The sequence below is a fragment of the Gopherus flavomarginatus genome, chromosome 3 (assembly GCF_025201925.1).
Source record: "Gopherus flavomarginatus isolate rGopFla2 chromosome 3, rGopFla2.mat.asm, whole genome shotgun sequence".
In the NCBI taxonomy this organism is placed as follows: Eukaryota; Metazoa; Chordata; order Testudines; family Testudinidae; genus Gopherus; species Gopherus flavomarginatus.
The window spans coordinates 184,206,561-184,234,458 of NC_066619.1; the positions used below are offsets into that span (position 1 = coordinate 184,206,561).

General features: G+C 42.0%; 1 protein-coding gene across 4 annotated transcripts in view; it reads left to right on the forward strand.

The window, feature by feature from the left end:
- SPATA5 (spermatogenesis associated 5) overlaps positions 1 to 27,898 on the forward strand; it is a 313,506-nt gene that overhangs the window by 157,898 nt on the left and 127,710 nt on the right. The window contains exon 15 of one of the 4 annotated variants that reach the window (XM_050946318.1): positions 10,265 to 10,485. The exons of the other annotated variants lie outside the window; for them this stretch is intronic. Coding sequence (XP_050802275.1) covers positions 10,265 to 10,270 — 6 coding nt within the window. The 3' untranslated portion in view covers positions 10,271 to 10,485. Of the gene's footprint in view, positions 1 to 10,264; positions 10,486 to 27,898 lie in introns of those variants that run through there. 4 annotated transcript variants of the gene reach the window in all.

Consider the following 27,898-nt stretch of genomic DNA (forward strand, 5'->3'; position numbering starts at 1 on the left):
ACTTCAGCACATTCCATCCAGTAGAGGGCAATTGTGTGCATGTGTACGAGTCACTATGGCATACTGGGGGTTGTACTTCTCAGCCGCTAGTGTTGTGTGTTCTTGTTCGAGAACCAAACCAAATTCCTTTCTCAGTTATTCCCCATCCCTGTTTTAAATGGGATAGCTCAGTGGTTTGAGCATTAGCCTGCTAAACCCAGGGTTGTGAGTTCAATCCTTGAGGGGGCCATTTAGGAATCTGGGGCAAAAATCTGTCTGGGGATTGGTCCTGCTTTGAGTAGGGGGTTGGACTAGATGACCTCCTGAGGTCCCTTCCAACCCTGATACGCTATGAAAATACATAAATTAAAAAGTCAAGGGGAGAGTATAAATGTATTGCACAGCTTGGTCTGCCAGAAAGGGGTCACCAAATGATACAATTATACAAATCACAGAAAGTAAACATAGCTAATTATGTCTTCAGAAGAATGTCACAAGCAGAGTGACGTGGAACCTACAGGTTACAGATTTTATGAATATTTGAGATCCAAAGCCAGAATCCACTAAGTAAGGCTCAAAATCCCAAGTCTAGAAATTCTTCTCCTTATCCCAGATGCAGCAGTAGATTATTAACATATTTATATTGAACACAATATTGCAATAGCACTGAGAAGCCAATCAGATCAGGACCCCACTGTGCTAAGGTCTTTACAAGCATATACTAATGATAATCTGTGTGCCAAAAAGCAAATATAATATACATTTTTAAGTCAGACTTTACCTTCATAAAGTTAACATTTGCCTTCACTGCAGTCCCAGGCATTTTCCATTCCTTTCCTCTGAAATGGAACTGGAATTTTACCCTGTAAAACAGTTATGTAAATTTGCTATCTTCAGTTATCTGAATAATAATGCTTTGTAAACCATTTAATAAGAAGATGGTCTTTATCTTTGAAACTGAGCACTTTAGCACTAAACTTTAGAATAAGAGCAGAAGTCTACTGATGCTGCTGTCCGAATATAGAATAATAAATTATTAACAACTGGAAATAAAGACCTTTGCACTGACTTGCAGTTTCAGATACTAATATTTAAAGCAACCTGATAGTAGAGTCTTATGTTAGAGGTGTTACAGTATACCTTGTAAATGCATACATTTATTATATCTTACCTATCCATGTCTTGATGTATTCGTAGAACAGCATGCTTGATGCTACTGCCACTTAGTGGCAGTTTGCCATGCATTCTCAGTTTTTCTTGGAACATTTGGTTTAGGAAGTGGACTAATTAGTACATAAACATTTTGTAGCAGAAGAACTCCAATTAGCAGTGTTTGGCCTGGCTTCAGTGATAAACAAAGCTAGATGGACGTCAGCGTTTGTCCTAACAGTTTATAAAATCCCTTTTGTAGTCCTAGGGGACAGCGCAAACCAGATGCATTAATTGTAGTAGTCAAGTCAGGAGAAAAAGCTTATTGTGTCAAACTTAATAGGCTGTGCCTGAGATGTTAGCAGACTAGTTTTGAAGGTTTCTAGTAATCTTAATTTTGAAGTACTACATAAGTCCTTTCAAAGTGTATCCCTCTCACTGTTGTAAATGATTCTGCCATTGTCTTATATTATATGAAAAAGTGACAAAAAACCAACAAAAGTTTTTCGGACTAGACTTAAAGTTGTTAATATGAATGTTAATATCATCACCATAATTGTTCATTGTTTTGATAGAGCCCAAAATTGTGTTAGATGCTTTAAAGAGCAAGTAAAGGCAAGGTTTCTGCTCCAGGAAGGTCACAATCCTGATTTAGATATGACAAAATAAATTATAATAAACAGACATGTGGTATGGTAAAACAGGGTTTACAGGAACATTACAAGGCTACTCTATTTAGACATGTACCTTTCATGATAGTTCATGAAGGGAGGGATTATTGCTCATTTTTTGGCTTGGCAGAATTCAATTTTTATTTTTTTTTTTAATAATTTTGGCAGGTAATTCAATGTTTATTTTTAAGCATTTTTCTGATTTTTATTTATTTGAATTTTCACAGTTGTGGGAAATTGTAGGGGAGCCTGACAATAGGAGGGTCAGACCATAAATATTTAACAATGGTACACATTGCGATTCATAAAGGTAGAGCTTAATAACAGTTAAAACACACTTTATCAACATTACATGTCAAAATATCCAAAGTCAATATCTGTAAATCAAACTCTAGTAAGATTTCAAGCAGCATTTTTCTTACTTTAGCCTATCTGTAAATTTTGATTACTTGTGCCCCCCCCGCCCTTTTTTTGTTGTTGTCAGGGTTGTGTATGGTGAAACTGATGTCACCATTTAAAAATCTAGTTCTTCCAAGCATAGTAATTTTTGTGTGGTTATGTTGATGGTTTGTTTTAAATGCATCAGTAACATAAGAAGGGGAAAACTGAATGTTGAAGTGTTACTTTCCTGGATTTTTAATGTTTAACAGCTAAACCAGATTTGTTAAACTCCTGGGCATATTATGAAGCCCATCTTTTTCTCTCTTTACTAAGGGTGTTGAGGAGTGTGTGGGCTGAGATAGGTATATTTAGGGCAGTCCTTTTGTTATAGGCAGCAAGTGCAGTGGTTCAAAACTTGTAGTTGTAAATTAAAAAATTGTAATAGACAGTAAGTAATAAAGTAAAATGTGTTTTTAAAAAAATGGAAATTATACAAATGTTTAAAGGAATCTGAATAACCTTAACACTGCTTTTGGAAGGGATGTTTAAAATATCTGGCTTTCCTCTGACAAAGCGTTATCTATTCATAGTTCATAAGTTCATAGAGTGCCTTATTCTTAACTGCAGAGTAGCTGGGAAAATTCCTGTCTTGATGGTGATGGACAGGCCGATGTGGAGAAAGGAGGCTACAGAAAGCCTGATTCAGCTCCTTGTTTCAGGGCCCCCGACTCTGGTGTAAGTTACAGCAGAATGGGTCCTGGTGTAACTTATGCTACTGACTTGACACTCCTTCTGCCAGCAGAAGATTGGATGTAGTTCAGCTCAGCTTTGCCACATACTGACATGTCTCAGCTTCCCCTACACAGGAGGAATAGTCCATTGGGAATCTATAGATAATTTAAGGCCACTCTGCAGAAATCCAGCTCTAACTGCCAGTCTGTGTATTGGAAAAAATCAGGGTAACAAAGGCAAGTATTGTCCCTCTGTTCACAATCTGCCTTATCCAAAGCTCGCAGAAGTCAGTGGGAGTGATTACTGGAGGCTTTGGCTCAGACTCACAGGCTGCATGTGCTGCCACCCATGAGGTGATGTTAAGACAAAGAACTATCATATTTATGTATAAAAACCTCATAGTTAACAGATAAAATTATGCCACTTAAATGGAAAGAACAAAGGTGAGTGTAGTTAAGAAATTCTAAATCACACTCCACTATCACAGATACGTGTGTATAACCATTTCTAAAACCAGTGTTCTGAGGTTCACATTTTTGATAGCCAACTATAAAAGGTGCCTATAGCTGCAAATTTCTCCAAGCACATTGAAAAAGTACTTGATCCAAAAATAAACATAAGAATTTACTGTTGAAACAAAGTTGTGGCTGTGGTTGATGGGAAGTGATTGGTGCGTCTTGGAACACAGTTTGTTATTCAGTGGCTTTAACTGTATCGTTCTGCTCTTTTTAACATTTGTTTTTCCTTTTTTTAAAGTTTCACTATGACCTAATTTTTTATGAGTTATTGATGGGTTTTTTTTACTGTTAAGTATTTTTTTATTGCTCCCCCGTCTGCTTCTGATGCTTCATATATAACAGCCCTGATTCCAGTGTAATGAAATTTTGTGTCAGATAATTTCCTCAAGCATTTGATCAAGTCTCCAAGTGAATATACTAGTACCTCAGCCATACGGAATTTATTTCTTCTCTAGAAGGATGTAAATTAGATTACATTTTAGATCACAGCTTTATTATTTGGAAAATATTGGTCTCCTGCTTGCTAGAACTACTTCATATTACTTCAAAGCTACACCTGTGTACTCCTTAAATTCTTTTAATATGTCTTAGGAGCTCACAGGGAGACCCCATAGGGTTTAGCCACTGAGGATCTTGTAAGAACCTCACCATTGTAAGCTGAGGTTAAAAGGTCCATAGCAAATATCTCCAAATTTAAGCATCCTCATTTTCATAATGTTTGTTTTCACAGAGGACAGTTAAATAAAAAATAAACTGAGTTTATATTTTAAGCTGTTTTTAAGATATGCTTTCCAAGAAATACGTCCTTTTTTCCTAAAAGAAAAATTCAGAGCTTTTTATTGACTTCCACATCTTAAAAACACTATATTTGATTCATTTCAGAATTAGCCCAAATCTGTCACTGTATACAAGAGCGAATATCAGGTAGATTGGTTTAGATATGGAAAAGCTGGAATTGCGAAAATTGGGCTTGTAGTGGACAGTTGGGTTTTTAACTGCTTGTCTTTTTAAAAGTCTGCCTGTTTCCCTCCATTCCTTAGACACTGTTGGGATTTTGAAACCAAACACGTCCTCTAATCCCTGCCATACTTTCCAATTAAAAGTACTTTCCCCAAGAGTTGTCACGAAATTTCTCTTCATTGCAGAAAGGCTGTTGCAACCTTAACAGTGGAGAAGCTGCTTTCTTTCAATATTACTGGCATATATCTTTATACCAAAGTGAATCTGGGTTACTTGTATATATTAGCTGAATACAAGCAATTGATAGAAAACATGTAATGGGACATAACAATAACATAGAACCCATTGAAGTCTGTCTAGTTAGGCACCTATATAGCCCTCATTGCCTAGCATTTGAGGGCCCCACAGTCATTAGTGGTTTTATCCTCTTAACACTCCTGTGAGGTAGCAAAGTGTTAATAGGGAACTGAGGCACAGGGTAGATTAAATGACATGTCCAAAGTCATACAGGAAGCAGGTGACTGAACCAGAGATTGAACCCAGTTCTTTATCCACATCCAGTGTCCCGTCTGCCGGACTGTCCATCCTCACTTCTTTCCATTGACTTTTCAGTGGACTTTGGAAAGACCTATAGGGAAGAAAACAGCAGCTCCCATCTTCTGCTATAGTCAAGAAGCACACAGAGCAGTTAACTGTGTGCCAATAGGATGTTGTTTGTGCTTCACTATTTTTGGTACAGCTGTGTGGCCGTTTAATTTAGAGCAGTCTTTAAACTGTTCTAAGTTGTTTGTTGCAAGCCGTTTCCAAGGGAACAGTATGACAGATGGATGGAGAAGCCCCTGCCATGGTACCTTCCCCCATGCACAGGTAGTGCAGGGTAATGAGTGACATAAATACCACAAGGCGGGCTCTATGCCACCAGAAGTTTCTCCTTCACTAGAGTAATGCTCCAGGGGCCAGGTATACCAGTTCTAGGATCATATTTTGCCAGCATGACAGTGTAAAGTTGCTATGCCATAACCCATAGTCTCAGAGAATGGATTCAGTTCTTTCTTGTCAGTGAATATTGTAGATATGCCTATTTGGAAAACAAGTGTATGGGTACACACTATGAAAGAGCAAATCTAAAGAGTGTGATTTTGTCAGTTTACAGATGCTAAAATTACTCCATTTGATGTTGCAGAATTCCAGCTTAAAGGCAACTGAAATTAATGGCATTACCATAATTTTTTTGCTTTCTTAACAGGGATGGTTGAACATTTTCCAGTGTAATGTTTTTCCATCAGAAAACGCTGATTTGTAGAAACTGAAATTCTCCTTGGGAATTCATCGATTTAGATGACAGTTCTGCCTGCCTGGTTCCCAAGTTCCTCTGCAGCCCATCTGGTGGGCTCTCATGGAACAGGGGCTCCCAGGGCTTCCAAGCTGCCAGCTCTTGAGCAACCCACTTAGGGGAGTACTGCAGAATGGTGGCTTCCAGGATTCTTGGTTTCATATTTGCCTGAAAGGATGGAAATTCCAGTTCTCGCCCAGCTCTGTTGTCTAGCTTAGGGATGGAATAAAGCAGCCAGCTACCACCTTCTTCACTGTATAGCTGAATATTACCTTAGTTCCAAAACTACACATCTAAATATTTCTTACTAGTTCCAAAGTTCACAATACATATAATTTACTGTATAGTATAGCTTAAAAAATGGAAAGGGATGGAAGAAAGAGTACTGTTTGGTGTTTGTAGGCTAACCTTGAATGCATAATCCTATTAAGGCTGCTTTTTCTTTCAAATCTTGACCTAAAAATGTAGCATTTCCCCCAGGAGAACAAGCTACTGTGATTATAGCATGTTGCAGCTTGTTGAAATAAAACATGCCCACCAGTGTAAAAGGAGAACATTAATATTTCATGTGGGAACATGACTTTCGCTTCAAACTGACACAAGAGCTTTGCTAGTAAAAACAACCTAAAACTCCAGCTAGCTCCAGAAAATGCAATTTTATATTGTTTAAGTAAAAATATTGTTTATTGAGAGCAGCTTTTAAAAAAATTAGAATCTCTTTTCAACCACTTACTTCTTGGTTGGTAGGATATATCTGAACACTAAAGCTAATTACCTTGTGCCAGGAGAAAAATCTTAATTAGCCATTCCCAGTAGTATTAGATTCTTTCCTTCATTACGGATTTATTCAATTTGAAACAAATTGAATCTCATGCCTCTTTTTATATTTAATAGATATTTTGCCCTGAACTTTTGATTCCTTTCATCTGTCATTCAGAACTCATCCCCTCTCTCTCTCTCTCTCTCTCTCTCTCTCTCGGAAGCTTACTTTTCAGAGAGTTGAAACAGGTGGTCAATTTATTCAGAAAAGATGTCTTCCTTACTTCTGGAGTCTTCTTGGTTCTTTCTCTCCTCTCCTTTTTTACTTTCCCTTTTCCCTTGCAATGCCCATGTTGCATCACTTTCACTACAGGAGAAATATGAACCCCGTCCTAAGTTCATAGGTATATAGTATTGTTCTGAATATTCGGACTACTCAGTTTTCTTCGACTACAGTGTTGTAGAGGCAGCGTGATCCGAAAGAATGATTAAAGAGCCCTAGGAGTCAGGAAGTCCTAAGTAGTATTGAGGTTCTGCCACAGACTTGCTTTGCAGCCTTCAGCAAGTCATTTAATCTTTCTTTCTGTTTCACCGTCTATGAAACGGAGATGGTGATTTGCCCACCTACCTCAAGTAGATGTGTTTACAGTCTTTTACACATATAAACTGCTGTTTAAATGCTAAAAATTGTTGGTCAAGATCCTTAGGTGGTGTAAATGGCATAGTTCAATTGAATGAAATGTAGCTATGCCGACTTACACTCTGTGAAATTCTAGCTCATAATTGTTATGTTATGGCCTTGCACAAGTGTATGTTTTATATATTTCTTCAAATTTTAAAGCATAATTTAATGTCTTTTTCTGGACTCAGGTTTTAAATTGATACGACCAAAGATTTAACCAGCTTCCAAAAAGTCATATTTTATACTTAGGTTATTAAAAAATAAGTTTCATGTCTGCAAATGTGTAGTCATCTAAAAATTGCAGCTGTGAAATTCTTTTTGAACATTGTAAAATGAACAGGAACTTTTTTTTTTTAGAATAATTACCATTAATAGTGCTGTCATTTCATATGTGGCAGGTTCCAAAACCTTCCTGTACCAATTATAGTATCCAGCTAGGATTTTCTTTTAAAAAGGAGAAAACCCACTGTCTGTTTCTGAAGCTTTTAAAGCTTCTATACACTCAGAAAGGAATAATTGAACATAAATAATGCTAATTTATTTTTACCAATAAAAACTTGGCTTTTAAATCTTCAGAAATGACAACAGGAAATTCTAAATAGAACAACCAAGTTAATTTCCCTTTTGAAGCTTCTAAAAGGGTTTAGCTACAAAAATTCTATTCCGGTGAATTAGAAATTATTGCATAAAATAAAATAAATAGAAATATTTATACGTGTTGATAAAGTATTTCCATGCTAATGTACAGGACTTACATTAGTTTATAAAAATATCACTAGTCTGTTGGATACAAAGAACATAACACAGGGAAACTGATATGTAAGTCTATATAGACATCTTAAAGGGCTGACGATGTCATACACTGATAAAGGCGTATTCTTGAGGTTGCATTTGTGTCATTGGAACACCTGATTTCTTTACAGTCTTTTAATTCAGAGAGTAAGCGAGACAGAGCATGTTATATCCATACACACGTAGTAAATGTCAGTCTGGTTTATTCTTTTAAAATTGACATCAATGAGATTGGACTTTCTGAAAAATGCATTAACTTGAATAAATATTCTTGCCAGCGCAAACTTAACATAACTGATGAAAGGTGTCTTGGTCATGAGAGTCTTTGAGGAATTGTATATGAATAGCAGAGTCATTTATAATACTTGCTCTGTCAGGGATTTTACAGGTAAATTACGGAATTAACTGGAATTTTAAAAATATCTTTTTGACTGTTTTGATAAGAGCTGACACATTTTCTTTTCATGAGTTTGGGTCAGGCCGAACATATGTTGGTGTTGGAAATAGGCTGTACTTGTCTTGGTGGCAGGAAGTACGGAGGGATTTGCTATTGACATTTCTGATGTTTCTATCAACTGTGAGGCCAAAGTACGATTTTTTTTAATCTGTGTAAAATGAACTGAATGAACTGTACATTTGGCAAAAAAGCTGGAAATACTGTATTCTGGTTCTGATGCTCCTGACAATCCCACACATAAATCCCAGCCCCTGAAATCCTCTGATCAGAGTACTACTTCTTCATGTAGATGGTTAAATCCTGAACTTAGTTGTTCCCCCAAAGCCATAGGTTTGTTCTCCACCATCTCAGCAGTTGAATTGGAGGGTTTCTGTTTCAGTTATCCTTGCTAAAGAAAGTCTCCCTCTGCATCATTTTGTATGCTTTGTAATGCTAATTTATAAAAGAAAAGAGGCTAGAAAACAAAGCTAGTTTGTCTAAAAATACTGAAATGAATTACCATCTTAGCACAATTTGTCTGTTTATCTATAAATCCAGGTATGATGGGAGTTTTCATGCTCACCCTTACTTTGCAGAGATTTCTGCTGGAGAGATGTTAGAAACATAAGTCAACTATTTTCCGTGTACAACAGTATAAAGTCTGTGTCTGGTAGAATATCAAATACAGTGGGTCACTGAGTGTTGGATTTTTTTATTATTATTATTATTTTTTTTTTAATAAGCCTATTCTGTGCTAGTGGTGTTGTTTCCTTCAAGTTTTTTTTTTGCGATTCTGCCAGGTCCCTGGAGGTGCTCCTTTACTTCAGTTTTGGCTAGATTCTAATACCATTAGTCATGTTGAAAAGTATCTTACTCCACAGAAAGTAATGGGACTTCTTATGGAGTAAGATATTATTCACTAAGAATAAATGCCTCCAGCACTTTGCAGTACTGAGTCTCATATAAAGGAAGTTATTGAACAACAAAGACAAAGAAAGATGTATCCAGAGGTAACAATTAATTTCACCCTTGCATGTTGGTAATTTAAGTAGATATTTGTTTTTCCAACTGGATAGGTTTAGATATTTTGAAGACAGTTTATTATAATTTCATTCTAAAAATCTAATATTCTTTAAACCGTAGGGGGCAAATTCAACCTTCATGTAAGCCTTTTAGTGGAGTTAAACCCATTTACCCTGGCACTGAATTTGCACATAGAACTCCGATGCTATTAAATGTTGTTGTTGTCTTAATTTGGGACATTGTTCCCTTCTGAAGGTTAATTATATTGTAAAGTACTATGCATTTATGTGCGCTAGAGCCATAATCTGTATGCTAGCACCCTACTTTATTCAGTCAATCAAGATTGAAATAAGTCCCTTGTTTTCATTGGTGTTGGTTGTTGGTGGTTAAGCCACTACTGGTTTTCTTTCTCCATTTCAGTCTTCTAATATACCAGCTGCATTTTTTCTAGATGATGCTGGTCTCACCGCCTTAGCCACAACTTCCTTGGTTTGATGCCAGAATACTCAAAGAGTTGGAAATACCCAAAATATATGAATAATATTTCCGTTTGAATGAGTACTTGCCAGCCCTGGGGTGGTGGTGTGCAGTGGGGACTAAATGAGTGATATAAGGGAGTAGTTTGCAGCTAACATTATGAATAAGAAAAACATATTTATTACTTTTATTTCTCCCTAGGTGCTTCTTTCCAATTCCCTCCCCTACGCCCCCACCAGCAACCTGTACATTCTGTTTTGAAAAGAATGTGCATGTGTATATATAAATACAAATCTATTATTGGTATACTGTGAGTATGTGTGGTGTGTGCATTTCCTTACAAGTCACTAAGATTGTTTGTTTTTTCCTCAGGCATGACAGGTGTCCTGGAGCGGGGCTAAGGAACAAAGCATTTGTTCATATAAAAGCCAACATCAGCCAGAGAAGGCAGCTTACTAACTAAGGATTCAGGTGGAGATTCGTGAGGGTGATTTGTAGATATAAAGTGGAAAGAAGATTGGCTCTGTTTTAAAGCATGGCTGGAAATGTTCATTATAAAATGTAAATAATTAAAAATGCTAGGAATGCTACTATTGGAACACAATATCGCTCTTTTCCCCCTCACACACACAAATATTTCTAATTTTAATTTAGTCCTATTAAGCAAATAAAGCCCTTTCCTGATGAGTCTGGTAAGGAGATCAGATATGCATTAGTATCTTCAGCATTGTAGGGTGTTAGGATTCCTCCTTCCAGCACAGAAGGAATTACTAATAATGAGCATAAGGAGGAAAGATATGACTGTTTGCACTTCCACCTGTCTGTGTACGGTGTACAAGCTCACATGGTAACCTAGACATGTTGATCCTGTCGTTTTTAGACCTTCTGAGTCCAGTTCACTATATGGGGTTTCTTTTTACATCTCTTCTCTTTATATAAACAAAGCTGACTTTTCTGTAACGAAGCTAAAACCAGACCATTCTAAATCATAATAGCACCACTAATATTGACGTACTAGTTCTCTTCCATCTGCACAGAAATTGGGACGTGCTAAAAACTTGGCACCGAGCAACCATATCCACTTGGCTGTGCCGCTGCTACTTGCTTCTCAGATATTTTGCCACTAGTGACAAAAGCAAGGACTGCCACTTTCCAAAGCATTATCCCCACTTTCTCTATAGCTTGTGGAATTTCTCTACCCTCTAAGAGTATTTTTGAGGTATGGAGCTCTCCTACTCAACTGCACCTCAAAAGTGTAGTTGTGTAAACCATAGGGAACTTCCTCAAATTAAGGAAGTGAGGCTATCCTTCTCCTTCAGAGAGGCTGAATTATGCCAGGCCTACTCATATACCTTACAATCTTTGCAATGCACAGGACGAGGGTCTCTTTCTGCCCAACCGCTACAGTGTGTCAGCAGAGAACAAGAAATTATCTGTACAGTCACCTGACAGATTATAGTTCTGCTTGTGGGGCAAAGCACTTGAGAATCACACTTACAGAGATGTCTGTGGTTAGTACAAACTGGGGTCTATGTGGTCTACTGCAGTGGTTCTCAACCAGGGGCATGTGTACCCTTGGGGGTATGCAGAGGTCTTCCAGGGGTACATCAACTCATCTAGATATTTGCCTAGTTTTACCACAGGCTACATAAAAAGCACTAGCGAAATCAGTACAAACTAAAATTCCATAGAGACAATGACTTGTTTATACTGCTCTAAATACTAAATCAGTGTTTTGCAACCCGGTGTGTGTGTGTGTCATGATTTATTTTATAATTATATGGTAAAAATGAGAAAGTAAGCAATTTTTCAGTAATAGCGTTCTGTGATACTTTTGTATTTTTGTGCCTGATTTGGAAGCAGGTAGTTTTTAAGTGAGGTGTAACTTGGGGGTACGCAAGACAAATCAGATTCCTGAAATGAGTACAGTAGTCTGGAAAGATTGAGGATGATGGAAGACTTAATTTGGCCCCTGTACCTGAGTTAAGGTCTGAAGAAGAGTAATGCAGCTTGACATTGTAAATGTAATTAGAAGGTTCTTTTAACATTGCTGTAGATGATATTGAATCAGCAGCTCATTAAGTTTCATCACTATGGGAAAATTCCTCATTTTTAGAGACAGTATCATGTTAAACAATATTTCCACTACCCTGGGCAGTACTCTAAATTGTTGATGATTGAAGGTAAGGTAAATACACACACACACACACACACGGAAAATCTGAAGAATTGAAAGTATGTATGTAAATGTGTGTGTTGTTAAAATCTTGGGTGTTTGGTAATTCTGGTACTCTTGAAGAATATAAAAAGTTTATAGAGAATAATCTGATTTTAAAGCAGAAATATATATGCAGTGAGAGATGAAGTAATTTGATGTGTAGTGATAATCACTGTGCTGTATTTTACATAGTGTCCCATTCCTGAGAACAATTGCTTGTAGCACGTCTCCATGACACTTACATTGACATTCTAAGTTTGTAGATTTATGGTCTTGTGTGAAACTAAGATACTCATAGTAAGAATCAGATATTAAATAGAAGAGGAAAAGCAGCTCAGGACAAGAACCCATGTTAGTGAATTAAATTTCAGAATACATATTGCAGCTTTATTGATGGTACCATTGTGTTGCTGTTAAATACTCAAGCATTCATGAAGCACAACTTAGCATAAATATCTCCTCCTCTCCCCCCAATATATTGCTACATCGTGCTTCACCACGCAGAAAGATAACAGAAGCTTTGCTATCTTTCTTTCTCTTCTTTTTTAAAATTTTTACATCACTATACCATAAAGGCCAAATTCTACTCTTTAATACAGGGAGACTGCTGTTCCAAAATTTTTACCATGACTACATCAAAATATCAAGAATTCACTCAGGCCTTCTTGGGTGAACCAAGTTTCCCAAAGACAAAGAGTCAAACTCTTGGCCAGAATGCGCAGGGATCCTCCCAGTGATTGATTTTAGTAAACTTACTGCTCCATGATGTTTATCTGATCTTAGCACCAAAGGTGAAGCATCACCAATCTTGAATTATTATTTTGTGGTCTTTTTGCAGTCCTAAATACTGCATCATTCTCTTCCTGTTGCTTTAGCACCTGGGAGTTCAGTCTCAAATGACATTTTCCAGCAGATGTGACTATCACCGCTTGTTTATTTTTAGCAGGGGATTGTGCACCTTGATCTCGGTGGGAAGCTTCCTGTCTGCATTGTCTTTTACAGCCGGTTGTAAAGGCAAGTGGCTCATAATGACCTGCCCTTATTTCCTCTCGTTAGTTCCAAGAGACACAGGAATGTCATCATCAAATGTTATAATTTACTCAGGGACTTTCCAGCAAGGACCTCACAGGGTTAGTCTTTCCAAAAGCTGTGTTTATTCAACAGAATAATAGTGTTGATAGCTTGGATTTTAGGGCCAGGGAGTCACAGGATCATCTCATATCTTGGTTAGTTTTATCCAGTGAACAGCTTTCTCTCCTGTGTTAGAGAAAGAGGTGATCCCACATTTTTTGCTATAGCTTACATGTTACTACTGAACAGCAATAATTTAACTCTGATAATTCTGTGGAATATAACAACATAAAAAAAAAGCTGTTTTTCATGCTTGGCTCTACTTTTAAGATTTCTAAAAAAATTTGCTACTTTAAGAAATGTTAAGAAGTCATACAAGTTTTCCTTTTTTTAAACTACATATCTGTTGCACTTAAACTGTTTCTAAATTCTTGTATGATGCTATATGTAATAGACTTTTAAAAAATATTTCCTCTGTGGCTGTATGTATATATATTATATTTGTTCATATGTGCACCTGCGTAAGTATGTTGTGTGTTAGTTTAAAAAAAGCTTGATAGGGCTTTGTAATATCCTTGAGCTGAGACCCTATGTACCGAGTTGGGGTTGTTTATATCATCTTAAATTTCTAAACCCCTAAAAACAAATGATCATAATAGAAATGCAGGCAATTGGTAACTGTACTGTTAATGAACATGGCACTGTTTCCGTTTTCTGTTAAAGAAAAAACATGATCAACAAAAGAATTTGATTTCAGTACTAGTACTTTCTCTGACCTCAGTCTGATATTTTTTTCTATTGTTACATGAAAAACAATAGGCAGATTCCCATCTATTCTGGGTTTTAGAAGCTAGGTAAAATAATCCATATGACTGTTAGGTTCAATGGATATGATTTTTGGAAAACCAGCAATAGCTGGGGAATCATTTCAACTGGCTTATATGGCTCATTTTATCAGGATGATGGGAAAGGATTCCAGTTTTTCAAAAACTCCATGTGGGAAATGCTGGGGTAATTGCATGCAGACAGCCCTCGAGAGGGTCACTGCTGAGGCCACCTGTACCAGTGACCTACAGATTATACTTCATTTACATCAGCATTCTAGAATTTTGGAAAAGAGCAATTTGTGAGGGTCACATTTTTAATTCTCCTTTTGTTGATGTGAAAAAGAACATTAGCATCGTTCAATCTTTTTTTTACCTCTGATTGCCTCAAACAATCAAAAGGTGAGTGGTATGGGAGTGGTATTGGATAAATATTTTGATATCTGATGAAGTCACTTGCAAGTATTGGACCTTTCATTTTTTGAGATTTTTGCTAATAATTTCACCATATAAGAGAAACTGATAATTTTCTCGGAAGGAGTTGCCAGAGAACATTAGTGGCATCCTTTTTGGCCAGGCTGAAAACTTGTTTGCCCTTAACTTGAGGGAAAGTTCATCGATTTTTGTTTGGATGGTGGGATTTGCAGATGGGGGAATTTTTCTGATGGTCCTGGAATTTGTTTTGCTCTTGGGCTAAATTGTATATTCAAAATTCCTTTTTTAGTTACTTTTATGTTAAACACTTTGCAGCTTTTAGGTGCCTTCAGCACCGTAGAAACAAACAAAAAATTGTTTCTAATATCCGCTCACAAACTTAGGTACTTATATCGCCCCTATTATCTAATATCTAAATACCTCATAACAGCCCTGTAAGGTACTATTATTCCCATTTCATAGATGGGGAACTGAGGCACAAAGAGACTGTGACTTGCCCAACATCATACAGGAATATTTTGTCTGAGCAGGTTCTCCCAATTCCCAGGCTATCATAACCACTGGACCATTTTCCCACTTCCTGAATTCTATCTGATACACTGTAGGCCAGTGGTTCTCAGACTAGGGCCGCTGCTTGTTCAGGGAAAGCCCCTGGTGGGCCAGGCCGGTTTGTTTACCAGCCACGTTCACAGGTTCGGCCGATTGCGGCTCCCACTGTCCGCTGTTCGCCACTGCAGGCCAATAGGGGCCGCAGGAATGGCGGCCAGCACGTCCCTCGGCCCTCGCCGTTTCCTACAGCCCCCATTAGCCTGGGAGTGGTGAACCATGGCCAGTGGGAGCTGCAATTGGCTGAACCTGTGGTCGCGTCAGGTAAACAAACTAGCCCGGCCTGCCAAGGACTTTCGCTGAACAAGCAGTGGCCCTAGTTTGAGAACAACTGCTCTAGGCAACATGGTCAGAACATCAAAGCTAACTTTATATTCTTTCCAATAACTAGTTAAATAAATGAGACTTTGTTATACCATGAAAGAGAATGACAGCACTTTACCAGTACTGTGAATTCGTCAAAATCTGTTTTTCATTCAATGTGTGTTTCAGGAATTTGATGCTTTTTACATTTCAGCCAGTTTTAAGGGCTAAATGCTGCCCTTGCATGCACATGCATGGCTCCCATTGACTTAATTTGGAGCTATGCAAGCTTCAAGGACAGAATTATATACCCCTGAGATTTAATCTCTAAATCCCCTTAATTTCACTAGATATTTACTTTTAACAACCAATAGCTAAATGGAATAATTTGGTGTTTAAACTAATCTTAAGTCGTTTAAACTACAAGTTTTATTGTTTAGCATCCTAAGCCTATGGAAATCTGTGTAGTGTTTATCCCTCTGTGACACTGGGTTTTTTTACTCTAGAATAGCAGCTCACCTGGCATTTTTCATGCATAGAACTCTAAACACTTGACAAAGTAGGGGAAGTAGCATTATCCCTATTTTGCACATAAGGAAACTGAAGCAGAGAGATGGGTGAAGGGACTTGCCCATAGCTATATAGCAGGAGAGTCACAGAGCCAGGAATTTTTCCCTGATCCAGTTAATTGCACTTCACAGTGGTGTAATGCCTTTTCCCAAAATATGATCATGTCTTCCTTTCAATGCAGAGGATTTATGGAGTGTGTATGCTGGGCTGGCTGGACTTTTCTTTTCCTCTAACATTGACAACATGAACTTTTATTGACTTCTCATATTAATTACTTAAGTTTTTAAGTTTGTTGTATGACCTAAACTCTTCCATTTAAAATAACCTTCTTGGTGCATTACATGTGTATTCTAAGGTCTCTTGTATTAAATGTTGGTAAACAGTACTGTAAAAAGTAAGTGTGTGTGTGTGTGTGTCTGTCTGTCAGTCTGTCTGTAGTATGTATGAAAACAGCTCCATACGCACTTAACAAAATGGTCTTGGGGAGCTGCTAGCCTGGTAAAGAGAACTTCCTCACTTTTACTTAGACTAGTGGTTCTCAAACTGTGGGTCGGCACTCCGAGGTGGGTCATGATCCCATTTTAATGGGGTTGCCAGGCTCATTTAGACTTGCTGGGGCCAGGGGCTGAAGCCAAAGCCCGAGCCCCATGTCTGGGGCTGAAGCCTGAGGGCTTCAGCCTTGGGGAACTGGGGCTGAGATTACAGGCCCCCTGCCTTGGGCTGAAGCCTTTGGACTTTGACTTTGCCCCGCCCCCGCTGCAGGGCAGCAGAGCTTTGGCCCCCCATGCAGGGTGGCAGGGATAGGGCAGGCTAAGGCTTTGGCCCCCTTCCTGAGGTCATGTAGTAATTTCTGTTGTCAGAACGGGGTCGCAGTGTAATGAAGTTTGAGAACCCCTGACTTATGCCATTTGTGTGTATTTATGGTACAGAGTCTGAAAAAACCTTGTACCTGCAAAGCTGTGTTGAATGGCACAACTGGCATGGAGACATGGTGAGACTGAGCTACCTTAGGCCAGGTCCAGACTAGAGCTTTAAATCGATTTTAAGAGCTCTAAATCGATTTAAAGCTGTAACCGTCCACACTACAGAGTGCATAAAATCGATTTTAAGGGTCCCTAAAATCGATTTTGGAACTCCATCAAAACGAGAGGAGTAACCCCAAAATCGATTTTTTAAAATCGATTTTATGATAGTGTGGACGGCCATCGAAGTTAATGGCCTCCGGGACGTATCCCACAGTGCTCTAGTGGCCGCTCTACACAGGTAAAGGTACTCTTCTGCTGGCCAGGTAAACAGGAAAAGCCCCGGGAAGTTTGAAATTCCATTTCCTGCTTGCACAGCGTGGAGCTCTCAGCAGCAGAGAGAAGAATGCAGTCTCCTGAAAATAGGAAAAGAGCTCCAGCATGGAGCACACAGGAGTTACTCGATCTGATAGCTGTATGGGGAGAAGAGTCAGTGCTTTCAGAACTGCGCTCGAGCAGATGAAATGAGAAAACCTTTGAAAAAATTTCTAATGCCATGCGGGAGAGGGGACATACCAGGGACTCGTTACAGTGCCGAGTGAAAGTGAAAGAGCTCAGACAGGCGTATCAGAAGACCAAAGCAGCAAAGGGCAGGTCAGGCTCTGCCCCCAAAACATGCCGGTTCTACGACGAGCTTAACGCAATATTGGGGAACAGCGCAACGACGAACCCCCCTTTGTCTGTTGATTCAGAGGTGGGTGTCGTGATTCCTGCAACTACGGAAGATTTATTTGATGGCGATGATCAGTATGATGAGGACCAAGAGGAGGAGGCTCCAGCAGAGAGCACAGAGCATTTTATCCCCCCAAACAGCCAGGATCTTTTCCTCACCCTTACTGAGGTTCCCTGCCAGCCATCTCAAGGCAGTACTCCAGAAAATGAAGCTGAGGGACCGTCCTCTGGTGAGTGTAATTTTTTTTACTAAAAGCTTTGGTTTAATGTAAGCCTTTTTTACTGGGTGCTTCAAATCAGTACCTGTACTTAGAGTCACTGACCAAGTAGATTAAAAACCTTTCCTAAAACAGTGACCCATGAGGTGGTTTTTAGAAAAGTCTCCATTGTAACAGGGCGGATTCATCCTGCTTGTTCGGGGACCGCGAGAGCAAACCGGGGAAGGAGAGTAGCTTCGCCGCGGTTTGCTCTCCCGTTCCCCGAACCACCGAGCAAACCGCAGGCAAGGAGACCTGCTTGTTCGGGGACCGCGAGAGCAAACCGGGGAAGGAGAGTAGCTTCGCCGCGGTTTGCTCTCCCGTTCCCCGAACCACCCAGCAAACCGCAGGCAAGGAGACCTGCTTGTTCGGGGACCGCGAGAGCAAACCGGGGAAGGAGAGTAGCTTCGCCGCGGTTTGCTCTCCCGTTCCCCGAACCACCCAGCAAACCGCAGGCAAGGAGACCTGCTTGTTCGGGGACCGCGAGAGCAAACCGGGGAAGGAGAGTAGCTTCGCCGCGGTTTGCTCTCCCGTTCCCCGAACCACCGAGCAAACCGCAGGCAAGGAGACCTGCTTGTTCGGGGACCGCGAGAGCAAACCGGGGAAGGAGAGTAGCTTCGCCGCGGTTTGCTCTCCCGTTCCCCGAACCACCGAGCAAACCGCAGGCAAGGAGACCTGCTTGTTCGGGGAACGCGAGAGCAAAGCAGGGAAGGAGAGTAGCTTGATTACCAGTACAATCTACTACAGGGATTACTAGCCATTATTAACTTACCATTTTCTCCGGGCACGGTCTGTGTGCTCCCCTGACCTGCGTCTGAGCAGAACTCTCTGTCCTCAGCCACAAGCAATAAGTATTAAAGGAATCCTAAGGTGACCTTGTGGTAAAGTAAAATGTTCAAGGTTCGGTAACAGGCACAGGTCAGTGAGGAGAAAGACTGTATGCATGGTTGTGTGAAATGTGTCTCTTATGATTCTTTTATCACTCTTTCCAAACCCCACCCCCCCACACACAGCTGCACATTTCTCCAGCCTCCCTCTCGCTTCTCATCTACGTGGGGGGGGGGTATCATAAGAAGACTGAGGAAAAGGAGGACGCGTGAGGACATGTTCACCGAAATTATGGCAGTAACCCGTACAGAGAGAGCTCTGCAGGGAGACTGGAAGCAACTGGTCGCAAAGTACAGGGAGGCTGCCAGTCAACGCGAAGACAGGAGGGACCAACGCGAAGACAGGAGGGACGCCAAAAATGATGTCAGGTGGCAGGAAGATCAGCGCTGGCGAGCAGCAACTCTGGATCTTCTTCGTGATCAGACTGACATCCTCCGCGATATGCTGCAAGAGCTCCGTGGTTTCAGAATGCCCCTACAGCCCGTGTATAACCTCCCTCAGTACTCACCCTGTCCCACACCTTCCAGAACCAGGCGTGTAAGAACGCGTGGGGGAAGGCTCTCTGCACCAGCCCCCTCCACTGCTGCGGACACTCCAACCAGAAGGCTTTCATTAGATTGAAAAGCCCTTTGTGTCCTGTTTTTTCCCTCCTCTAATGATCCAAACTTCTCCCATGGCACCTTTGCCTATTTTTACTCTCAGGTCATGCTATTAAGGCAGTGTGACTGTAGTTTGGTAATGAACTAAAGCAAGCAGCTTTGGAAAGCTGCACGGAAGCTAGTTATCAGCATCAGGATTTGACAATTGGGGATATGGGTAATAAAGGGAAAACAAAGAAAGCAGCCATACCGTAACCTGGTCCATGAGAATTCTTGTTCTGTCTTCTCTGATGCACTTTCTTCTTTCAAACCTCCCTCCCCCTTCCTCCAAACCTCCCTCGCTCCGTCCCCCATAGAACGCTGAGTTATGAAATTTCATGCACAGTATTGTAACAACAAGCATGATGCTTGATTGATGAAAGGGTCTGATTTTAAATAAAGAACACAATTCTTGTAACAAATAGTAGTAACTTTATTTTCAATAAAAAAGCAGTTAAGGAAGGTTGCAGGTACTGTGCCTAGCAGCAGACGGAAGCAGCTAATGGTGGAGGTAGGTAATAATTGGGAAATACAGAATTATATGTTTTCCAATGGACAGCTCTCGCAAGTAACCTAAGCAAGCAATTGAGGAATGCTGCAGGCAAAGTATCTTGCAGCAGCAACACCGCATAGACGGGGAGGGCAGCAATCAATTGAAAGGAAAATCAGCATTCAAACTGTACCCTGGCCCATGAGGAAGCTACTTTTCAGTGCTTCTCTGATGCGCACAGCATCCTGGTGAGATCTTCTAATTGCCCTGGTGTCCGGCTGCGCATAATCAGCGGCCAGGTGGTTTACCTCAGTCTCCCACCCCGCTATAAAGGCCTCCCCCTTGCTCTCACAGAGATTGTGGAGCACACAGCAAGCAGCAATGACAAAGGGGATATTGGTTTGGCTAAGATCTGAGCGAGTAAGAAGCGTTCGCCATCTCGCCTTAAGCCTGCCAAATGCACATTCTACCACCATTCTGCACTTGCTCAGCCTGTAATTAAACAACTCCTGAGCACTGTCAAGGCTGCCTGTGTATGGCTTCATTAGCCAGGGCATCAAGGGGTAGGCTGGGTCCCCAAGGATAACTATAGGCATTTGGACATCTCCAACTGTTATTCTCTGATCAGGGAAGTAGGTCCCTTGCTGCAGCCGTTTAAACAGTGTAGTGCTCCTGAAGACACGTGCGTCGTGAACCCTTCCTGGCCATCCCACGTGGATGTTGGTGAAACGTCCCTTGTGATCCACCAGGGCTTGCAGAACCATCGAAAAGTACCCCTTGCGGTTAATGTACTGGGCACCCTGGTGTTCCGGTGCCAAAATAGGGATGTGGGTTCCATCTATGGCCCCCCCACAGTTAGGGAATCCCATTGCAGCAAAGCCATCCACAATGGCCTGCACGTTTCCCAGAGTCACAACCTTTCGAAGCAGCAGCTTAATGATTGCTTTGGATACTTCCAGCACAGCAGCCCCCACAGTAGATTTGCCCACTCCAAATTGATTCCCGACTGACCGGTAGCTGTCTGGCGTTGCAAGCTTCCATATGGCTATTGCCACTCGCTTTTCCACTGTGAGGGCTGGTCTCATCCTGGTATTATGCCGCTTCAGGACAGGAGAAAGCGAGTCACAAAGTTCAAAGAAAGTGCTCTTACGCATGCGAAAGTTCCGCAGCCACTGCGAATCGTCCCACACCTGCAGGACTATGCGGTCCCACCAGTCAGTGCTTGTTTCCCGTGCCCAAAAGCGGCGCGGAACGGGTAGAACCTCACCCATAACCGTCAGGAGCTCCAACGTGCAGGGGCCCGGGGAGTCAGAAAACTCGTTCTCCAGTTCGTCATCGCTGTCGTCCCCGCATTCAAGCATTCTCTCTTGCATTTCTGCATCATGGGTCAGCAGTGATAGAACGAGAATGCGTGAATTATTTACAGCGTTCGCGATCAAGGACAAGAGCAGACCTGGATCCATGCTTGCTGCAAAATGGCGTTTCCCTCACTGCAGCCAGTAAAAACAGCGCGAACTGACTGTGTGCCGTTTACAGGAAGGGGGGGGGGGCTGTACCCAGAACCACCCAGGACGGGGACTTTGATCCCATCATGCACTGGGCTAGTAACCCATAATTCCAAAGGGCAGGGACCCGTGCAGGAACTGTGGGATAGGTACCCAGAGTGCAACGCTCAGGGAAAAGATGGACGCCAGGGAACATGGACGCTCAACATCGATGTAAGTAGCCCTAGTGTGGACGCGCAAAATCGATTTTATAAAGCCTGCTTTATAAAATCGATTTTAATAACATCGATTTTACCCTGTAGTGTGGACGTGGGCTCAGAGAAGGGTTCAGCATTCTGGTGGATGAGGCACTGCTTTTGAGGAAAGAAAAGAGAAGGCAGGGGAGGAGCGTGGAAGCTGATTGTGGTGGGGGGAAGGCTTGAACAGAGACCACATCCGTGTTTTTCCAGGTGTCTCTTTTGTAATCTTTGCGTTTTAGAAGAAAAGAAGCAGCAAATCCAGTCGTTCAGAAAGATAAGTGACGACAAAAGAGAGAAGATAGGTTTGTGCTGTGCTTTCATTTACTGTTTCACTGTAGTTATTGCAATCTGCACTTTCTTTTATAATACTTACGCCATTACAGTACATCTCCCACACTTTCATTCTCTGTTATTTCTTCACAGTTACTTTCTTACTCTATTTAATTTTTTAATTTTTTAAAATATATATTGCCCAGCCCTAAAGTCACTTGCAAAGTTCATACTGCTGTTGTGAAATTTTACACAACGGGTCCAGTGAGACAAAATCTTCCTTGGAAAATCAGCTGATGAGAAGTAAACTGGCAGAACCCATTGTGTCAATGTCTGCATTAAGTCTAAAATGTTAGATAGAACCCCACGATACTTGAAACAAATATTTTAATTATTTATACATAAAAGTGTATGTATTTTACAATATTTAAATTAACAAGATAAACTGGTTTATGTCCTGCATTTTTGTAGTTGCCCATCTTTCTGTGTACTAGCAGTAGACTTCAAACTCAGTCAAAGTGCTCTTTAAGGACTTGACATCAGAATTAAAACAAAACTATATAAATAATTGCTCATATCTTTCCCTTTAATTTGTCTACATGATTGTTACATAAGAAAATCAATCTACAAAATCTTGATGGCCCTTTTAGTTACAAATATTTAATGCACATATTTCCATTGAAGGATGTCCTTCAAAACAAAGTTCTGTGGAGTGAAAAATATTCAGTGCATGATTAATGAAAAATCTGTGAATTTCTCTGTTTGAATACGTCTTAAAATACATGTTTAATGTCAGTTGTCCTAAAAGTAATAAATCTGTGTGGAACTCTGCATAGGTACCTCTTTATGACTAATTGTTATAGTTGGTTTTGACTATTGTCTTGCTACATTTCTTTTCACTCTGCTGCCTCCTACTTAAAATGAAACTTGCAGGCATGCAGTCTGCAGTAGGGCAATCAAGTGCCAATTTCAGGTAGATACATACCCAGTAGAGAAGGCTGATTTGGGCTTCGCCTTTGTGAAACCAAATTAGAATGCTGTTACAGGCTGGTTCATTTACAAGTCAGTGTATTACTTAAATTAGTTTGAGAAAGGAGAGTAATCTAGCTTTGTGTAGCTGTTTTCTCTGGGATTTGGGAAAGGTGAAGAAATCCACTCAGCAGCCCATGGATCTGGTGGGTTTTTTATTGTTTTGCTTACTAATTTGCTAATCATTTATGCTAATCCAAATTATTAATGCAAATTGGCAAATTTCTACTGAACCTTTTAACATTTAAGGAAAAACAGTGAAGGAAGAGCAGCTCTGGGTTTCAGAGGTGTAGCTGTTAGCTGCATCTGATATTACATGCATTTCACTTTTTCAATAATAGCAGTACTGGCAAGGTACCAAAGTAAGAATTAACCCCAAAATATGCTATGTTTTATATTATCATCTTTCCACCCCAGCCATAATTATCATGAAAAATATGCTCTTCTGATTGCAGAGTTGTGGCTAGATTGCACTAAAATGAATAGAGTACTTTAAAGTATCACTTTTCTAGATGATTTGCATCTTTCCTGTGTATATTTAGTAGTCAGCATAAAGGGAGAGGGTTTGAAGGGTACCAATATCATCTTCCTCTTCCTTCCCAGTGAAATAACTTCCTATATTAGATTACTGTAATGGGCTTGTACTACCTTCATTCATAGAAGTTAAAGGGGGAATCCATTACAGCTGAAACGATTCAGGTGTTAAGTGAGGGCATGTAAGGTGTCAGAACAACACCTATATAGCACCATACTAGCAATCCTATTTTTTCATCTTTTTTTTTCATAAAACACCATACTAGCATCATAGCATGCCATGTGAAAATAATAAAGGTGAGGAGACAGTAGAGCAAGAATGAGAGGGAGCATGTTGATATCGGCTTCCATGTGTAAATTATGCTGTGTCCTTCCTTAGCTTGTTTTTTGGCTTTTAATGGTTTAATAGTTCAATGAAAGATTGAGAATCCACTTCTACAGAAAAGCTTCATCTGCTTTAGAAATGTTAATGTATTATTAAACTACAAAAAAGCCCACCATCCCCAACAAAAAAACATCTTTGTATTCAGAAAACAAACTGAAATCCAGAAATTCCTCTGGCTAACACCAGAAAGTATTGGAACCACTTAATACTGTAATATTTTACTCAGAGTTTAAAATACAGCTGTGGTACAATATATATTTTAATTGTCAGATACAGAATCAAAGTTTAATTCAACACACCCATAAAAGGAGGGGGAATTTGATTGAAAATGCTAGTAGGCTAATAATTATATTTGTGGAATCCTGATTTCTATGTTCCCTCTTCTTCACAACCCTGTACGCTTTTGCCTGAGAATAGGGGAAATATTCTGTCATGCCTATACAATGAAAATATCTTATTTTAAGGATCAGAAATTTCAAAATTCCCTTCTGAAATTATTTGCTGCCTTTTATCACCATAAGCATAAAGCTCCGTGTGAGTTACAAAATAGAACCAAAGTAGTATGTATATTAAGAGATTACCATTTCTGGGTTTTATACCTGACAGCGTAGTACAATGCTCAAGAGTAATTTAAAATATGTAGTTCTTCTTCGAGTGCTTGCTCATATCCATTCCTGTTAGGTATGTGCGCGCCGCGTGCACGTTCATCGGAAGATTTTTACCCTAGCAACACTCTGTGGGCTGGCAGGGCGCCCCCTGGAGTGGCGCCGCTATGGTGCTGGATATATACCCCTGCCGGCCCAACCACCCCTCAGTTCCTTCTTACCGCCCGTGTCCGTCATTGGAACAGTGGAGTGCGGCTTAGCTGATCTCCACCTCCCTAGCTATTCGCTCGTTTCTAATCGTTATTGTGTATATAGTTCGATATTCTATATTTCTAGTTAGTTTTCTAGTTTTATTAGTTTTTTGTAGTAGTTATTGTATATAGTTAAGAGGGATAGGGGATTAACCCCTTTCCCTCACCCGGCACTGGGGCCCATGCCCGGTTCACCGGGCTTCAAACCGTGCTCAGCCTGTCATAGGCCGATGCCCACAGGAGACCGTCACGACTCCTTTCTCAAGTGCTTGGGCGAATCCCACCTCACAAACAAGTGCCACATCTGCAAGGCTTTCAAGCCCCGGACGAAAAAAGAGCGGGACATTCGTCTAAAACAACTCTTGATGGAGGCAGCTCTAACTCCCCTATCTTCGGCACCGACTGCGGCACCGGTGACAAGTGCCTCCTCTGCACTGGAGTGCACAGGTACAGTGAAGGCTCCTTGACACCAGCCTTCACTGGCCCAAACTCCTGCCCAGCACCGCTCTCTCTCCCCAAGGAGCAAGAAACATAAGACTCCTGCGGCTCCCGTATCTATGCCGCAGTCAGAGCGCTTAACAGTAGGACCGCCCGGCACCGTCAACTGCCACGGCACCGACATCTTCTGCACCATTGATTCCGGTCTTGCAAGAGCCGTCAAGTCCAGTGCCTACCAGCTCCCTGGCACACGCCGTGGTTGAGCTTATCGTGCCCTCCACGCCGGAGACGTTGTCCACGGCACGGGAGTTGATTGCCTTGACGGAGCCCGAGCTGCCTCAACCTCCGGCACCGCCGGCGCAGGTTGTTCAATCATTAGGCAAGCCCGCCCTGATGAGACCATCCTCGCCTGGTATCACCGAACGTCACGGTCCAGGTCCCCCAGGCGCTCTCGGTCCCGTCATCGATCCCGGTCCCGACGCCACTCACAGTCCCGGTACCGCTATCCATCTGGGTACCGGTCGTACTCGCGGCACCGCTTGAGATCCCGGTCGCCGACCTGATATTCTCAGCACCGATCCAGGTCCCGGCACCGCTTGCGGCACTGTACCTCTCGCAGCTGATCTTGACACGGGGATTCAAGGCATCAGTCGAACTCCCGGCACCGCGCCGGTCACAGGTCCTGGTCTCACTCCCGGCACCGGTACGACTCCTGGTACCGTTCTCCGGTGCCGCTTGGAGATGGATCCAATGGACGCAGAGACCATCCCCAATCGGTCTCAGCTTCTCCGTGGCCTTCTCATCATCCATCCATCTCATCCCATGCGGACAGTGCTTCCTGTGGGGATTTGGATACTCACAGCAGGTTCACCCAAGGTTCCCATGGCCCGGACCAGGGACCTCATCAGTGGACACCTTGGGCTTATCACCAAGCCCAAGATGAACCCGCTGTACCATCACTCTCCTGTCCCTCAGAACACCGCGTGCCACCGTTAGCAGACCTCCCCCGGGTGGTACGGAGGAAGCTCCTGCCCACGCACCGGACCCACACAATCTTCCAGCTCCGGAGGTCCCCCAGGATCAGGAGTCAGTACAGGACCCACTTGTCTTGGGGCTTTCATCCTCCTTTTCTCTGGATGAAGCTGTAGCGGGGACGTCATCATCGGGCCTGCCTCCAATCAACCTCAGGTCACACCAGGACCTTCTGCGGCATGTCGCCCATAATGTCAACTTGCCAGTAGAGGAAATTCCAGAGGTGGAAGACCCGGTGATAAGTATATTGTCGGCGGAGGCACCAACGAGGGTGGCCCTCCCCTTCATCCGTTCGATCCAGGCTAGGGCACACACCATCTGGCAATCCCCGGCATCCATCCCACTCACAGCCAGAGGAGTCGAACGGAATACATGGTGCCCTCCAAAGGATATGATTACCTATATGTGCACCCCCTTCCCTGTTCATTGGTTGTACAGTCCGTCAGTGGACGGGAGTGCCACAGCCAACAAGCCTCTGCACCTAAATCAAGGGAGGCTAGGTGAACGGATTTGTTGGGACGCAAAATCTATTCTGCAGGTGGCCTCCAACTCAGGGTAGCGAACCAACAAGCTCTCCTGAGCAGGTACAACTACAACACCTGGGAGGCCGTAGGGAAGTTTACCGAGCTGGTCCCGCAGGACTCCCGCCAGGAATTTACAGAACTCCTGGAGGAAGGAAAGAAAATAGCGCGGACCTCCCTACAGGCCTCACTGGATGCCACCGATTCGGCAGCTAGAACGGTCGCCTCTGGAATCGCCATGTGACGTATATCATGGCTGCAAGTGTCAGGCCTGCCACCTGAACTTCAGCATACTATACAAAACTTACCATTTGATGGCCAGGGCCTATTCTCACAGAAGACAGACCCTAGGCTACAGAGTCTAAATGACAATCATGTAATTATGCGTTCGCTAGGAATGCATATGCCACAGACTCAAAGACGTTCCTTCCGCTCCCAACCTCAGCGCCCTTACCGCCCGCCTAGGCCAAGGCAAGACTTTACCAGAAGGCGAGGTTGTACCAACTGCAGACGTCAGTCTGGACCTCAAGGGGGTAACAATTCCGGTCCCACCAAGCCAACAGCGGGACCCAAATCAAACTTTTGAGAGTGCGCCCGAGAGCAGTGTATCAATTGTCTCCCAGGATCCTTTTCAGTTCTACAACCAGCTTTCCCCATTCCTCCCTGCATGGTCCCAATTAACCTCGGATCTTTGGGTCCTACGCAAGGTGGCGCTTGGATACCATCTTCAGTTTCTTTCCCCCCCTCCCTCCTAATCCCCCTCCTTGTCCCTCTTCAGGGACCCTTCTCATGAGCAACTCCTCCTGCAGGAGGTTCGGAGGCTCCTTACAATCGGAGCTATAGAGGAAGTACTGGAGGAATTAAGGGGCAAGGGGTTTTATTCCCGATATTTCCTAATCCCCAAGGCGAATGGGGGCCTCCGGCCTATCCTAGACCTGCGAGGACTGAACAAATTCATGAAAAAGTTGAGCTTTGTGGTGAATCATCAACATTATCAGTTTAGGGTCCTTCCCTTTGGCTTCTCCTCGGCCCCTCGAGTATTCATGAAGTGTATGGCGGTAGTCACCGCTTCCCTCCATCGTCGTCGAATACGTCTTCCCATACCTCGACGACTGGCTTATTCGAGGGACCTCTGAGGCACAAGTCACCAGTCATGTGAACATCATCAAGGACCTATTCACGCGTCTAGGCCTGATAATCAAC